The 16395-nt window shown below is 44.1% G+C and overlaps 2 protein-coding genes across 8 annotated transcripts in view; one reads left to right on the forward strand and one right to left on the reverse strand.

Annotated features, from left to right (window-relative positions):
* Positions 1-1663, reverse strand: part of nckap1 (NCK-associated protein 1) — a 36430-nt gene extending 34767 nt beyond the window's left edge. For 2 of the 4 annotated variants that reach the window (XM_070977725.1, XM_070977722.1), the window contains exon 1: positions 1346-1634. In XM_070977725.1, the coding sequence (XP_070833826.1) occupies positions 1346-1453 (108 nt within the window). In that variant the 5' untranslated portion in view covers positions 1454-1634. Of the gene's footprint in view, positions 1-1345 lie in introns of all 4 variants that reach the window. The other 2 variants (XM_070977724.1, XM_070977723.1) reach the window with 2 other exon arrangements.
* Positions 672-10489, forward strand: LOC139341292 (dual specificity protein phosphatase 19-like). Of its 4 annotated transcripts, none has more exons than XM_070977730.1 (5): positions 672-1095; positions 2773-3016; positions 6030-6076; positions 6848-7000; positions 9561-10483. In XM_070977730.1, exons 2-5 carry the CDS (start codon positions 2797-2799, stop codon positions 9741-9743), a joined length of 603 nt encoding a protein of 200 aa, XP_070833831.1. In that variant the 5' UTR covers positions 672-1095; positions 2773-2796; the 3' UTR covers positions 9744-10483. The 4 variants fall into 4 exon arrangements, with proteins under 4 accessions (XP_070833831.1, XP_070833829.1, XP_070833828.1 ...); XM_070977728.1 differs by lacking the exon at positions 672-1095 and adding an exon at positions 2301-2526 and having other exon boundaries at positions 9561-10489; XM_070977727.1 differs by lacking the exon at positions 672-1095 and adding an exon at positions 2307-2327.
* The last annotated feature ends 5906 nt before the right edge of the window (positions 10490-16395 follow it).

Consider the following 16395-nt stretch of genomic DNA (forward strand, 5'->3'; position numbering starts at 1 on the left):
TTTAACGTCTGCTCTGGATCTCAAACTGTGGTCCGATGTGACTGACCTCTTTCTCTCTCTCTTTTATTCATCATTCACACCCAGGCACAAAGGCTGTCCCACACAAACAGACCCACTACTCTTCTCCTCCCACACAAAGACTAGATAAGATGAGACAAACCACTGGTGAAATACTCCAGTAACATCCTCAGTAACATAATAATAGTTCATATTACTGTGTCTGTTGTGCTGTAACAATCTTGGCAGCAGAGAGGGGCCTAAACATCAAATAGTATATATGTTTGTACCAAAACAATGATCTAATTGAACAGTTGACTAACTGACCGTCAATTCCACCACAGACTGCACATAAAGTGAGCAGAACACCTGCCTGACGGAGTTCAACCAAACTAATGGAAAGAGCTTCATGCTCCTCTCACATTATATCTTTTTGTTTTGGGGCAATTTGTCTGATCAGATTTTACTTCGTAATGGGATCGTTTTTTGAATATCGTTTGATATTTTTTACCAGTAGCTAAAGTTGAGCGTGACTTTAATGATTTATCGAATTAACGACAGATTAACAGACAATACGCAGCCTTTACTTCTTCCTTTCGCTTGGCTAGCTAATTGCAGCTAGCTGCCAGGTCGGGAGGAAAACACTAAGACGTGAACACTAACTGGTCTGAGCTAACAGCCGTTTGCATTCGGCTGCAGCTCTTTCTGTGGTTGCTGTTCTGGTACGCTTCGTGTTTTGGCTTTTGGTGGAGCGGAGACGACGCCCGACTGCTAGCTTAGCGGTGTTAGCTTAGCCAGCAGCCGCCGCCATTACCAGTCGACGTTAGCTAACAATTAATGCTACAGCAGGCCTGAAGGTTTGCCGATATCATCTCATGGGCTTAATTTGACGGCTTACGTTTTGGATGTGGTTTTTGGCTGACAGACAGTTATCATACTACTCACATTAAGCGTCTATATTTGTATTTACTGCAACCGAAAATCAGTTTACATCGCGAAACTAATGGACAGCTTTACCGCAAGCTAACGCGATAGCTAGTGGCTAGCAGTGCCCACAGCCTGCTTCCAGGGATGTTAAGGGAACACATTTAGGATAACGTAAGTCTATTAACGCATATTCACCTGTTTAAAAACCTTTATAATAACGGCTAATATATGATAGTAAATTGATCTAGCTACCATTACCGCGTACATTAGAGTAACAGTCGGTGTTAGCAGTCATACTGTCCCTAATGTTAACATTGACCCTCGTCAGGGATGCAGCTTCAGATTTTGACCTCATAACGTGAATGAATCTGTTAACAGCCCAGTCTGCTTGATGGAGGTACAGCTGCGTGTGTGTGCGAACCTTTTTGATATTGTAAACACGGGTCAACATCCCGATGCCTCTGTCGTTGAGGATGGTGAGCTTTTCTGCCAGTTTCTGCTGGCTGGGCTGGATCACTCCCCGAGACATCTTCTCGCCGTTCGGATAAATTTCCAATTCAATCCAGAAAAATATCACAAATCTCCGCAGCCTCTCGCCCGTAAAGATGAAGAAAAAAGAAGCTCTGATTGATGGCGTTATTAGATTTCTCCCATGTTCAGATATTCGGGGACATCAGCTTCCTGCACTCCACCCACCGTTCCCTGCCTGTTTTTTTTTTTTTTTTTTGGTCTCAGGGATGAGGAGTTGTCCTGGTTTTCACAACGAGGCTGGCTCCTGCTGCATTCAATGGCCCTCGTTAATAGTAACTCTCGGAGCGTGGCGTTGCCCAATTGATCACGATTCAATATTCCACTTTCATTAGTAGAATATGGGAGTATTATAACGTCTGCAGATCGTTCTTTGACATGATGTTCATACTGATATACTTACATGAAGGCTTACATGTCACTCAATTAAGAACCGAACTATCCCACTGTGCATTTTCCAATAGGACACAAAAGGGATATCCATTACAAGACCCTCTAATAATATTAATGTATAATAGTGGTGATTTGATTTAGGTATAATATAGTACACTTATTGTAAGACACTAGTGAGTAATATTACGCAGCCTGGTTTCCATTGCTCAATGCTGCTTAATCGGGATATGCTGTAACAAATCACTGCTTTTTTGTGGCAAAATTACACATAAACGTCCCCTCTTTGGATAGATAGATAGATAGATAGATAGATAGATAGATAGATAGATAGATAGATAGATAGATAGATAGATAGATAGATAGATAGATTAAAAACTAACTAATTATAAGCCACACCCTGAGCAAGTGCAGTGTCCCCCGCATTATGACCTATTTTCCTGTGAACTCTTGAACGCATCACATTGATGACGCAGCTTCCTACTGTAAGTGGTTCGGCAGTCGGTTGTTTTCGAGCATCGACTGCTGTTTGCTGCTGTCTTTTTCACACATTTTAATCCGTTTTAAATACTCTAGTTGTGACTTAATGTTACACATGTACCTCATGCTGCGATGATGGAACCCTTTTGGAAAAAATCAATACATTTAGACGCATAAAGCAGGAAACCCGACACGATAAAGGCCGTGAGTTTGTGCCACTTTTCAATTAACTTTTTGCGTTTTGTACAGGGGTTAGCTGTAGAGAGAAAGTGCACCGAGCAGTGAAGTTTATGCACATTTCCTCACTTCTTAAGACCGTTATAATGCTGGAAAATGGTCCGTTAAAATGAAAGCCGTGTGGAGAAGAATAAGGAACTGTTTGGTGTGTTTTGGTGCTTGTTTATCTCAGCTGTGACATTCAGTACAGTTTAACAGTCTGCTTTCTTCCAGTTGTCTCCTGTAAACCCAGCCGTGATGCATTCACTGACCAAGGAGATCCAGGGCTTCTCCAAAAACCGCCTGAAGAAACAGTGCACGCGGGTTACCATGGTGACAGGCAGGAAGCTGCTGGAGAGGAGGAGTGATGGAGGAGAGGAGCAGGTTGAAGAGCTGGAGGAGGGAAGTGGATGTGGATTTGTTGAAGATCAGAGTCTGGACCTTCAAGTCGGAGTCGTGAGACCGTTCTTACTGCTGGGTAACACACAAGATGTACTTCTACTACTAATACTACAAACAGAGCCAGTCTACTGCTGTCTATAACCTTTATTCAGTACTGCTACTTCTACTGCTATCACCCCATCACTACTACCACAGTTATAACCATTTTTTACTTACTTTTTTTACTTATTTTTATATTATTTACTTACTGTCATATTTTTAACTTTTTAATTGCTTCTTCTTGATAGATGTGTCACGCACCAACCTCACCAAAGCAAATTCCTCGTATGTGTAAAATCGTACTTGGCAATAAAGCTTTTTCTGATTCTGATTCTGAACCACCACTTCTACTACTGCTAGTACTACTGCTACTGCTACTGCTACTACTGCTATTACGACTCGTGCTACATCTTGCACTTTTTGAGCACTACAACTACTACCTGAATCCCGTCCTCATCACGTCAGTATTATCTAAGACTTACAGAGTAACAGTTTATTACTTTAGTCACTTTTCTTAAAATACCCTCTATACTGAAAAACACTACAAGTACATGAAAAATACTAAAATCCAAAAGCTGCTGACGTTGAAATGTCTGATTGAAGAATAATGATTGAGTGGTCTGATCCATAAAAAGCCTCGTTGGAAGTAATTAGAGTAATTGGAAGTAATTGTTGGTTCTCTGTAGATAAAGAGTTCGGTCTGTAGCAGCTCTGTATGGAAAGTGTCCTGAGACAACTTCTGTTGTGATTTGGCGCTATACAAATAAAATTGAATTGGATTGAATTGAATTGAGTACTATCTGTGTTCAGAGGTCTGTAGTTTCATAGTGTGCTCGTCCACAGAGGCACCAGGTCATGGTTTGTCCCTGATGGTGGTGACCCTTCAGCTGGAGGACGCAGGGTGACTCCCTCACATGTCAGCGTGGATCCGTTCTGCTGAAGTGTCCTTGAGCTTGATATTGAGTCATTGAATTGAATGGGGGGGGGGATCAATAAAATATTCCATCTGTCAGGCTGAGAGGAGGTGACTCATCCACACTGCTTCACTGCTCATACCGTCAAACTGCTCACTTCCTGTTATGACGCCTGCCTGCATCACTCTGATATTTAGAGTGTACTGCCATCCTTTGGTAAACTCCAGGGATGATCATCATGTGGTCACGCACATGAATATGAGCGGTCTTCCAGCACAGACTCACACGTTCATAGAAAGCAGACAGAAATTCAGAAAGGAAATAAAGCTTATTGTTGCTGTCCACTGAAAACAAAATGTCAGCTGTGCACGAAATATGAAAACAGTTTTGTTTCAAGCCTCTCGTGCAGAGATTTCGATGGAACTATTGATCAATATTGATGCCGTTCAATATGAAGCTGCAGCGTGGGGGGGCTAACACAGTCCACCTCCCAGCACCTCTAAAGCACTAATTACCATGCTACAGTTTTTCTTTATTTAGGCTAGCAGTTTCCCCCTGTTTCCTGTCTTTGTGCTAAGCTAAGCTAAGCTAATGGTTGCTGGGTGTAGTTTTGTTCTTTGGATGGAGAACTTATGATATGGTGGACTTGTTCTGTGTGCTCTGAAAAGAAAGCTCTTTAACGTTGAAACAGATTTTTAAAGAGGGTTCAGTGCGTTTTCAGCTTTTATTTTGTCTAATGATGCAGGAGAACCAAAGGACAAAAGAGCCTTTTCATCCTTCATCTGAACACTGTGGAGAGTCAGCAGATGATTTTTGCTGTTTTTTTCTTTGTACTTTAACTTCTAAAGATAGAATTTAAAGAGCTTTTTAAGCACATTTCCTCCTCAGCTGAGTAAAGATGACTGGGATCTGACTTCTGTTGTTCAGAAGATTGAATTTGGTCCCGTGTCACACTTCCTGGCATTGCTGCATCTTTTCACGGATGTGTCAGTTTAAATCTTTCCCCTCGATGCTGATGAGGCGTACGGGCTGAAGCTGGCTTATTTCCAAAGACACTCCATCCTTTGGATTTAGATTTACTCCTCAGCACCATGAGTTTGGCATTATGTGATCCAGGCTGCTGCAAAGAGTGCAGATACTGCTGCTGTGAAGGCAGAGAGCTGAGCATCCACTGAGGAAACGTGGAGGAAGTCCTGCCTTCATATTCCGTTTCCTGTCCAAATGTCTCATCCACAGAACTGTCCAGCTCCTTCTCTTTTGCTCTTCTGCTGCTGTCTTCATGAAGACTTACCTGCCAGATTGAAAGGGCCTGTCGCTCACTGTGTTTGTGTTGTGTTGTTGTGATGGCTTCCCTCTCTGCAGCTGCAGATAATGTTCGTATTGTCATTGCAGCAGTTGTACGCCCGGCCTGGTGCTGCTCTACACACCATCTGACTGGGTTTTTCTGCAGCTCTGAGCTTTTTCACTGTTGACTGACGTTGTGTCTCAGCTGTTCAGAGGGTTTCTGTCTCAGTGTTTTCCTGTTGAGTGATTCAGGGCTGATATCCTGCAGCATTGTCCTGCAGCTGCTGAAGTTGTACACGTCTGAATTGACTGCAGCCTCATTTATTGACGTGGGCTCTGTCTTTGTTGGACAGCGTTTGTTCCCTGCTTTATTTTATCACAGAGAATCTGCAGCAACAAGGCTTTCACACCACATCATCTGATTGCTCGTTTTGTTCAACCAGCAGACCAAACCCAAAGATATTGAACATAGAATATAATTCTAATAATATAGATAGAGACAACAGAAGAACCTGGAACCAGCAGACAGTTGCCACTTTTGTTTGAGGAATGATTTCAATTATTAACGGTTTATTAAAACTGCTGCCAGTTAATTTTGTTGATAAACTGATGGATTATTTGCTTCTGTTCTAATTTAGAGAATAAATGTTTCTTTGTCAGTTTTGTTCCTCTCATGTAAAACAGCAGGGAGACGCCCATAAATATTCATGAGAAGAAGGGAAAGCAGCATTTGATCATTTGCTAACTCTGTAATTATTATCAGGCTGCAGGAAGCCTTTGAAGGGCTGGCTGTGGCGAGCACAGGCGTGCCCTGTTGTCTCTCTTCTCATCCACTTGTTTCTGCCTTTGCAGCCTCTCAGGATGCAGCCCACGACATGGACACCCTGCAGAGACATAAGGTCAGTGCCGAGGATCGATGCAGCGGGCGTGCCCTTGCCTTGTTGTGATCGCATGTGCAGTGACATGAGACTGGAGGCGGCCATGCAGGTGAGCTTTCCCGCGGGTCTGCGTCAGCCAGCGAATGGCCTGCAGTGACAGTTTGGCTCAGCAGAGGGAGTAAATGATGAGAGTCAGCCTCGGCTGCTGCGCGGCACACCGATGTGACTGCAGTGCTGCTCTCAGGCACGAGCGTGCTGCCTGTGCAGCCTCACCGTGACCATACCTTCACTTCCTGTTTGTGGGATCAAACCTCTGACTGCCGAATAACCAAATCAGCCAGGCTGTCTCAGATAGCTGTTAAAGCTCAGGAGACTTGACAGTGGGCTCAAAGGACAATTTCTAATTCAATTCAATATTCCTTTATTCGTCCCTCGAAAAGTAAAAGTGGCTGCTCTCACCAGACCAACAGCTGATTAACATGAACAGGTATCTCAGTAGAAGGAGCACACCTTTGTCCATCAGTTGAGGTTCGAGGGGAAATCAAATCTATTCAAAACAGGTGAACAGGCCACATGCACAGTGGCTTATATGACATCTAGAGGGATCAAAGAGGTTATTTATCTCCCTGTTTCAGTGAATTTAATGTTCTCCAGGTTAACATTGGAGGGATGCGACTCACCTGTGAGAACTTGCTGCATGTGCACGTTTGCCAGAATTGTTATGCTGAACAGTAAACTTCGATTTCTTGAGATATGTGTGCTCAGGACTTGCACTGTCTTTCCTCCTGTCAGGTGTCTCATGTGCTAAATGTGGCCTATGGGGTCACTAACCTGTTCCCAGATCAGCTGGTTTATAAGACACTCCAGATCTTGGACCTCCCAGACACTGACATCATCTCACATGTTGGGGAATGCAGCTCCTTTATAGATGGAGCACGAGAGCAGGTACACACACACACACACACACACACACACACACACACACACACACACACACACACTCGATTTCACATGAGTTTAAAGAAAAGGTCGATGTTTTGAAATGCTGGTTTGCTTTTGGCAGAGAGTCAGAATGAGCTGCACATCGGCAGCAGTCAGCTGCATGTTTCACTGCAGCCTCTGCCTGGAGACGGTGAACCCCCACCACACCCCCACCACACCCCCACCCCCCTGTAAAGCAACGCGTTGACGTTTTTACACAGTGGCTTTTCTACAGATTAAACAAACGGCTTAAATATTTAGTGAGCTTTCGAGGTGCTTGCAGGCAGATTTGGTGGCATTAGGGCCGAGCCAGGCGAGCTGTTTCCCTGTTTCCAGTCTTTGTGCTAAGCTAAATTAGCTAGCTGCTGCCTGTAGCATCATATAAACAATCCAGACATGGGAGTCATGTCCTCTCTTCTCTCTGAAAAAAGGGATAAAGTCCAGAGATATGATCTAATCATTACTGTAGTGACTTCAGTGTCCTGTCAGACACCCATCAGGTAAATGTTGTGGGGTAAAAAGTTCAGTACTCCTCCTGAAAGCTGCTGGAGTAGAAGTATAACTAACATGGTATTTAAGTAAGAGATTTTACTTTAGTACTTCGTCGTCTTCCACCTCTGACAGACGCACACACACACACACACACACACACACACACACACACACACACACACACACACACACACACACACACCACAGTGTCTTGGTTTAGATAAAAAATGCATCAAATGTGCTGAAATATTTCTGTATCTACTTTCTCTCTGGAGGCTCGTGTAGCCTAAAAATGCCATTTTTTATATGTGCTGGCTCATTTAACATGTCAGTGCGCACACACATCTATTCTGCTCCTCACTGTGATGCATTCACACGCACGTACAGCAGTGGGTTATCTGGAACTCAGCACAAAGGCCAGGTGGGCGCTCAGGAAACCGATCCAAAGAGCACGCTGTGGTGGTTTCATGTGGACGTCGGCTGTCCCTCAGTCTGTCCACGTGCTGCTTCGTCAGGGACATTTCCGGGCAGAGACGTGCGTTTGTCCCTGTGTGTCAGGAGTTTGACCGTCAGCAGGACATAATGAGATGTGAGCGCTGATATGAAAACACTCAACTCCGGCGCAGTAAAATAACAGCAAAACAAGAAACTCTGACAAAACCAAATTAAGTCTCCACGCTGGCTGTGATGGATTATCTCGCTCAGGCGATTTTCAGCCTGTTTTCTGTTGTTTGTGTTTTCTGAAGAATCCAGGCCTGATGTGTAACTATGGTGACTGCAGACACCAGCAGCAGAGCATCCTTTTGATTGATAGAAACTTATTAAAGACGGATATCAGCGGTGCAGCCCCCCTGTATGTTCTGTGGGCGCTTCATTTGACGGCGTGTTACCCAGAGGATCGGCTGTATTTTAAAATGAAAGCACAGATAAGAGTGACAACATGTCCCTGACTGTACGTGGTCTCCATGGTGCTGATTGACGTGTGAAATAAAACACGTGCTTCCGGTTTGCGTTTGGCTCCGTCTCTAGCAGAAAAGAGACTTTATGCTGCGATGGGAGGCTCCACGTTGGACAAAAGAGACGAATGTGTCAATAAGAGCTTCAGATCTGAGCCGTGGGCCTGCACGCGTTGTCTGAAGACGAGGCTGCAGTGGAAAAATCATTTCCAGTCAGGCACTGCAGGCAGTAAAATAATTACATCAACATTAATATTAATCTTATCCTAAGCTTACACACACACGCACACACACGCACACCCAGACGCACACACGCACACACACACACACGCACACACACGCACACACACACACACGCACACACACACACACATGCACACACACACACGCACACACACACACACACACACACACACACACACACACGCACACACACACACGCCGTGTGGTCAGTGACTAAACTCAGCTGCTGGACAGTCCCGTCCACTGCGACTGGTCACCGACGAGTCCTGGAATGTAACTGAGTACATTTACTTTATGTGAGCTAGTACTACAGTACTGGACTGTTTCCATTTTTTACTATTTTATACCTCAGAAGTAAATATTGAACTTGAAATTCAGAATATATGAATTCAGAATAGAAAAAGGACTAAGAAACACAAAGTACATCATGAACAGATTCTAAAAATACTAAATACCAGAAGAATACTACTGCCCATGAAAGTACTACTGAGAGAAACCACTACTGTCACATGTTGTATTGCACTGGAGTCTCTGTGTATTCACAGTATATTCAGCTTGTAAAGATACTGTAGATGTAACGAGCTCATGGTGAGCTTCCACCTGCCTGCACACTAATGAAAACATAGTTCACCACACCTTTGAGTAAAGGATCTGAATACTTCTGGAACTTGTTGGACAAACGATCCATATTTCATTGTTTTTCCTAAGAGAAATGGGCCACTTGAACTTTTGGACGTCATAATTAAAGATCAGGATTTCCAACTTTGACCTGTTTCCTTTTACCTTCTGAGCCTCCCTGTCACCTGTGCCACACTCACCTTCTCTTCCCATAGGACGGCGTGGTGCTGGTCCACTGCAACGCGGGCGTATCACGCTCTTCCTCCATTGTGATTGGCTACCTGATGTTGAGGGAGGAGCTGTCGTTTGATGATGCGTACAGCCAAGTGAAGCAGGCGAGGCCATCAATTCGCCCAAACCCTGGTTTCTACCATCAACTGCAGCGCTACAAACCGTAAAGCTGCTGCAAAGCGGACTTCCTGCCACCTTTGAAGTTATTATGGTGAACTTCAGGTGAACTTACACTTTCAGCAAATCCAGAGTAAGTTCAGTATTCACTTTCCTTCGAGCTCTGAAACATCTGAATACTTCACTGTAGTCACAAATTTTCTGTGTCTACGGTCAAAACAAGGAGCTGAAAGAAGCTCCGGCGCTCTGTCGAGTGTAGAATTGCACCTCTAATAATCCACATCCATCCATACAACAATACTCATCAGTGGACTTCAAGGAACTACAAATCTCCTGTTCAGCTTGAGAAGCATGAAAAGACTACAATACCCACAAGTCAGCGCTGTGTGTGTCATTTGCTTCTTTTACCTGTGATTTTATTTTGAAACATTTCCTGTTGTTTTTTATCATCAAAAATAATGAAAATGTTAAAGGAGGTTTTCACAGAAGGTCGACTTAAGCTTCCAGCCACACCTCATGGCCTCCCTCAGTGGGTGGAGCTGCTCCGCTGTCATTCAGGCAGCTCAGGCCTTGTCACAGCCATCCAGTGCAGAATATTCACGCATGATGATGATCAACGTCATGTTGTATCTGTGCCGTCGTGGACACTCAGCCAGTACGAGTCAGTGTATGCTCTTCGATCTGCTCTTCCCAGTTTAAAATAAACATCATTCACGGCAGAAAAAACTGATTTCCTGTTGGAGGCACTTATTTCCTTTTTTCTAATTAAAGATGGACCAGTTTGTTTCTGAGGTACAACCTGATTTCTTCCTTCTTTCACTGCACAAACGTACACCATCAGCTCTAATGATCACCCCACTGCTGCATTCTCTTTATCAATTTAACAACTTTGCAAAGTTGATGCACTAACCTCGCTCCCTTGAAATAATTAGCTTGTAATTAGCTTGATAGATAATGAGGGAGAATCCAGTTGGCTCACACACTCATGAACAGACGCCGCTGGGATGAGCTCCTGCCGCTGCAAACACACAGCAAACAGATCCATATCATGTCCTAATCTTCACTCTTTGAATGGAAATGAAGGCTATTGATGCGTGTTTGCACTTCACTCAGTTGAGAACATTTATTGATGGTTATTGTTTTGATTAATGTCCACCATGTTGGAGGTAATGGTCCAATCGGGAGAGGAGATGCTCTGCTCGCCAAGCCGCTGTCCAAGTTTTCCATTTTTAAGAGAGAGAATAAGAAAATACTTGCTGTGTGGTACGCACTATAATCTGCAAAGCTAACCCTAACCTTGACCCTGACCCTGACCCTGACCCTGACCCTGACCCTGACCAGAATTTCCCTGCAGTCATGAATAATAACAGTGACTGTGTGATCACTTCACCTGCCGCTTTCAGGCTGAACCTTTGAACTGATGAGCACGAGGTTCATGGTTGAACTGTGTTTAAACTGACATATGGACTGAGGTTTGGTCGATGTCCAGGAGCAAATGACTGTAGTGATGTTTCTAGCACCACTGTGAGGTTGACAGCGATGGTTTTGATTGGATGGGCTGCCATGAGTTGAATATTGCAGGGCTAACGGCAGACCACCAGGACTGCAGCATCCCTGATGCTGTAGAAAAAGAGAAATTCTAAAAGTGGACTTTAATGACAGACGAACATTTACCTGAGAGATGGGTAACAGCTATCTGATGATGCTCTGCATTGTGGGAAGATGAGGTAGACTCGTCTGATGCGTACTGCAGATGTTGCTCTTGTTTGCATGCTACATGCTACATTTTATATCAGGCAGTCCTGAATACAGTCTGTGTCGAGGGTTAAAAATGCCTAATGCGCCGTATTTCAGCCCTCCGTCATCCGTCAGTGGAGCCCTACTTCTAAAAGTTACTGATCCACAGCTAGAAGAAAAAATAATTATGAGTGGTGGTGAAGCAGCGCCACAAAGACTTTAGAAAACAACAATGAAAAAGTAAAATCTCTGGAGAAGCATGTTGCCGTCTAGTTCCAGTTTGATCAACATCTGACGTTACGCGTGTTTCATTTCCTTTTAGTGTAAAATGTGGAAGTCTGTTCGTGTTTTACTTTTTAATGTGCACGCTGACACAAATGTTCCATTTGAGAGTCGTGCTGAGCTTCACGGAAAAAAGAAGAAATTTTGTGCCCACGTACACGAATCCTCTCACGAAGTGCTGATGGTGGGCTGAATCGTCGGTCTAGCACTTTGAATCCTGATCTAGTCCTCAAACGAGAGCTGGATCCTCATTAGAGAACTTATTTGTCCCCGTTTGAAAATGCAGCTCTGTAGTTTGTGTCAGTCGCAGGCTGCCGTAGCTCTGGGGAGGCAGAGGGGTGGAGGCTGGCTCTGTGCCACAGACTTGGAGGAGGAGGTAAGTTCTGCCAAATCGGTTGCAATTCCTAGTAGACCGATAAAGGTCATAGATTATTTAAGACACCTTTAGAGGCTGATTGCAAAGAGCAGGCCTCTGTCACTGTTACAAACGGAATATTTGGGGCCTGCAACGTGGTTTTGTGCACACTGCTGTCCAATAAATACACAACTCTGCTTGTTGTAGTCTTAAATTGAAAAGTGGGCAAATAAAATATGGAAGCAGCGTCTGACTGCCGGCGTCTGTGCCAGCTCGCCGTGTGTGGCAGCACTTGAGTGTCGCCGAGTTTGGCCTTTTCTTTGCTGTTGTTCAATCGCGTGTCACTGAGGAGTATCTGCTGTGAAGCCAACTGGGCTTCCCCTGACATTTTTGTGACATTTTACCGTCTGGATGTGACGGCCCACAGTACGCCACAAGCTGTCCCTTCTGCAGGGTCTCGTGGGGTCCGGCCACCATCTCACTGCGTAGACCTCAATATGAGAATATTAAGAGACGGCCAGATGTAGGTTACATACAGGATGCTGAATAATTTCCCCTGAAGCGTCACGGTCTTATCTGGCCTGTTGGCTTTCATTGCATTTGATGAACTGCAGAAACACAAAATGCAGAATCCTCGATTGCCTTTTTTTGTTTTTTATTTGCAACACATGCCCACAAAAAAATAAATCCTCTGCACAGGAAGTGGACAGAATGAACACAAAAGGATGAACACGGACATTAAAAATGTTTTTTTCTTTTCTGTCGTGCATTTCTCTGCATTATGAACACATCCATGTAGGCGTAGCTGCACATGTGCATCTGCATTCAGAAGAGTTCACGTTATCACATGTAAAAATGTGTTAGTTAATGAGGCGTCATGTTTATTTTACATAGTGTTTCTGTACATGGCAGCTTCTGTTAATCTATTATTACATCACAATTATGAAGCTTCAGCCTAAATTTGATGCATTATTCTTTCTTTCTTTTTCTTAACAAGTTCAAGGGAAAAATGATTAAGCAGGTGGAGAAACATGAGGATTACAGATGCTTCCATTCAGGGACTCGCTGAATGCTTTGATGAGTATGAAAATGATGTTAATATGATCCTCACGGGCGCCACATCTCCACCCAAATGAAGACCAGTGTGAGATTTTGGATCCACCTGCGAAGCAGCGCTCTCCATCACCGTCAGCATCACACAGACTCTGGAAGAAAGCGTCCCGTGGAGGTTCAGAGACCTTGGTGTCCACTGAAGCTGCTGTGGAGGTTCGCGGGGGACCACGTCTCTCTGTGACTGTCTGTGTTGGTTTTTGCTTTAATGAGCCACCCATGTGAACGGAGCAGGAAACACGAGTAAAACACCTCCACAATCCCCCGTTTTACACTGGAACTCATCTGCTCACCGAGAAACGATGAACCGCGATCATCATTCTCTTCTTCTGCTTTTCTTTTGTCTAGTGGAAATGAATTGGCCCACATTAGCATTATTTCTGTTTCCCCATGGGTGTGTGTGTGATATATTATTAAATAAACCAGGCATTCATTTAACACACAGCATTATTACATATTTTAATGATTTCCTTCTTATCTCCCCAACCCCCAAACAGGACTTACAATCCACCAGCAGCCCCCATTATCTTGACATTGCATTGACAAAACAAACAAAAATGTGTTTAATGATAAAAAATGCAGCACATAATGAATATAAACAGGCACATTTATACAAATTAAAAACAAGCAGATAAGACACATTTTAAACAGAGAGACCAATGCATAAAGCACGAGACGGACTGAACAGGGAGGAAAAAGTTCGATTTGCAGACAGGAGGGGTCGGAGCTTATTGCAGTGTTGGATCATGGGACCCAAAGCAGAAGGAAATTTATCAGATAAGCTTCTTACTGTGTGCTTTATTTTCTCAACAATATTCGGCCACTAAACCAGAGAGACTCTGGAGGGTCCTGACAATTTCCTGTTGAGGAAAATCCTTCTGCAAGACGGCCCTGATGCAAATGTCGTATTCAGAGTTGCTCAGCGAGAAACACAGGACGGATTTGTTTTGGAAGAAGATTTAAAAACGGGCCAGTATTCTGTTAACTAGTAGTTTCTGCTGCCCCCCCCCCCCCCCCCCCCCCCCCCCCCACACACACACACACACACACACACACACACTCATCAATGCAGTAACAGTACAAACACAACTGGCATTAATGGCTGTGTCTTTGACAGAAAGCTGTCAGGTTCCTTTGAGCTGCAGCAGAGTTTGTGCAGTGAAGCGCTGCAGTTCGTCCTTCTTCAAAAGGTCGTTAGGTGCACTTTCACTTAACGAGGTCCAGCTGGGAGGCGGACCATCGGGGCACGTGCACGTTAGCTGCAGGTCTGGGGTAACACTCTGCACAACAAGGCTTAAACAATACACACATACTTTTATCCTGTTTGAACCACAAATGCCCTTTTTTCTTCAGATACAAGTGAACACACCTACACTGTATCCTGAGAATATATATACTTGAAGACAAGATGTCCAATCATTCAACCTCTCTGCCTGATCAGACCATATGAACGAGTACATAAAGTGCAGCAGTAAATAAGAAAGTTAATCAACAGAACGCTGAAATGTCCTGATGTACAGATGATCAAAAACTGGAACACACGTTCAGTTTTCATGTTTAACGACCAAAGTTACGTGAGCAAATATACGTAACTGAGGTACTTATTTTATCTCAAACCATGATCTTAACCCAAAACAAGCCTCGTCATGGTCGCTAATGAACTGCCCTGCATGTGCTAAACTGACACTAGAGGGCAACGTTGAGCATCATAGTTTGAAGTGAAGCCACTCAACAAAAAAGGGACTGAGAACAAAAAAACAAAATGAAACAACAGCATCATCATTTATGACGGTCACCTGACTTCCTGACCAGACTTTAACAGCTGAGGTGCTCACAGTGCTCAGAGGTATTCGTTTGGGAAAGTCTGCTTTCATTCTTCTTCTTGTCATTTTCACACTAAAGGTCAAAATGTTCATCAAACAAGTTTTGTTTTGCTTGTTTTTATCATCAGCAACTCTGAATTCTGAGCAGTCAGTACGATGGAGCCTTACATTTTTAAAGAGGAGGTACTTTAATTCTAGACACAAATCCATAATTCATCGATATTACTTTTCATGAGATCCTTTTCTCAGTCAGCTCAAATTTCAGTGAGGAAAATGACAATAATATATAATACAGCACCTCACTTTTTAGGAAGAGTTAAATGGACCAAAGTGGAGAATAAAGAAAGAAAAATGCTTGAAAACACATCATGAATTTAGCTAGTGATGTTGTGTGTGGTGCAGTGTGTGGGACTGGTCCTCCTTCGGCAGCTGTTGGGCGGGGCTGGGGAGCCCAGAAACAGCTGGCCCCATCACAAGCCTGTACGGCATATATACGGGGTACAGCGGAGGGCTCGGCGCCAGATCATTGTTCCGCCTCGCTGTGGTATAATCGGCTCATCCACGTGTTCTCCAGTGAATGATTTATCACCTTGTGTAAGATAATTTGGACAGTCACTTGGTTATCTCGCCTGCTCTGTTGCACCTCGCCTTCGTGGAGGGTCGACCTGTTCCCGTCACCACTTTCCAGGCTCCTGCACCTGCTTCCCAGCAGCCTCATCACTCGACCTCACTCAGCCACCAGCCTCCAGCTCGCTACTGCCACCAGTGTCTCTCCCCGGCGCCTCCTCACCACGGGTCTTCTCGCCTTACGGAGATTCCCTCTTCACCTGTCCAACATTCTCCCTCGTCATCAGCGAAGCTGAGGGCACGCTGTGCACAATAATCTGTGAACCTGTATCTCCCAAAGTCTCCGAGTCTGCATCTGAGTCCAAATCACACCCTAGCCCATAACAATCATTAAGACATACTGTCAGTCTTTTAATCTGAGGCACACCAGACTTAAAGCTATGAATAAAAGTTTAATCCAGTTTAGCTGGAATAAAATAACGAGTGCTCTGTTTAATGCAGAGGACCAAAAATAAAGATTATTTCCTGAAGAGAAACGCAGACTGAACTGAGAGCAGATCACATGAGAGGCAGGACGAATGGCTGGGGGAGATAAAACCAGGACGGGCCAGCCTGCCTTTCTATCTGGACTTCACTCTCTCAAACAATGAAAAGCGTAGGTTTACCTGCAAATTGAGAGGATTAACCAAGGAGGAGGACAATTGGATAAATACCTAAGCCAAAGTCATGGAAACATGGATGGAGCTCCACCTCAAAGACTTTGTGGATCAGAGATTACTGTAGATTCTCTCAGATGGAATTTCCTGTGGATTAAAAGTGTGATCCGGT

This window comes from Chaetodon trifascialis, chromosome 13 (assembly GCF_039877785.1).
Source record: "Chaetodon trifascialis isolate fChaTrf1 chromosome 13, fChaTrf1.hap1, whole genome shotgun sequence".
NCBI classification, from domain to species: domain Eukaryota; kingdom Metazoa; phylum Chordata; class Actinopteri; order Chaetodontiformes; family Chaetodontidae; genus Chaetodon; species Chaetodon trifascialis.

Coding starts and splice junctions, on each gene's coding strand:
- LOC139341292 (XM_070977727.1), top strand. Junction 6,077..6,847: donor ACACCCTGCAGAGACATAAG/GTCAGTGCCGAG, acceptor TCCTCCTGTCAG/GTGTCTCATGTGCTAAATGT. Junction 7,001..9,560: donor TAGATGGAGCACGAGAGCAG/GTACACACACAC, acceptor CTCTTCCCATAG/GACGGCGTGGTGCTGGTCCA.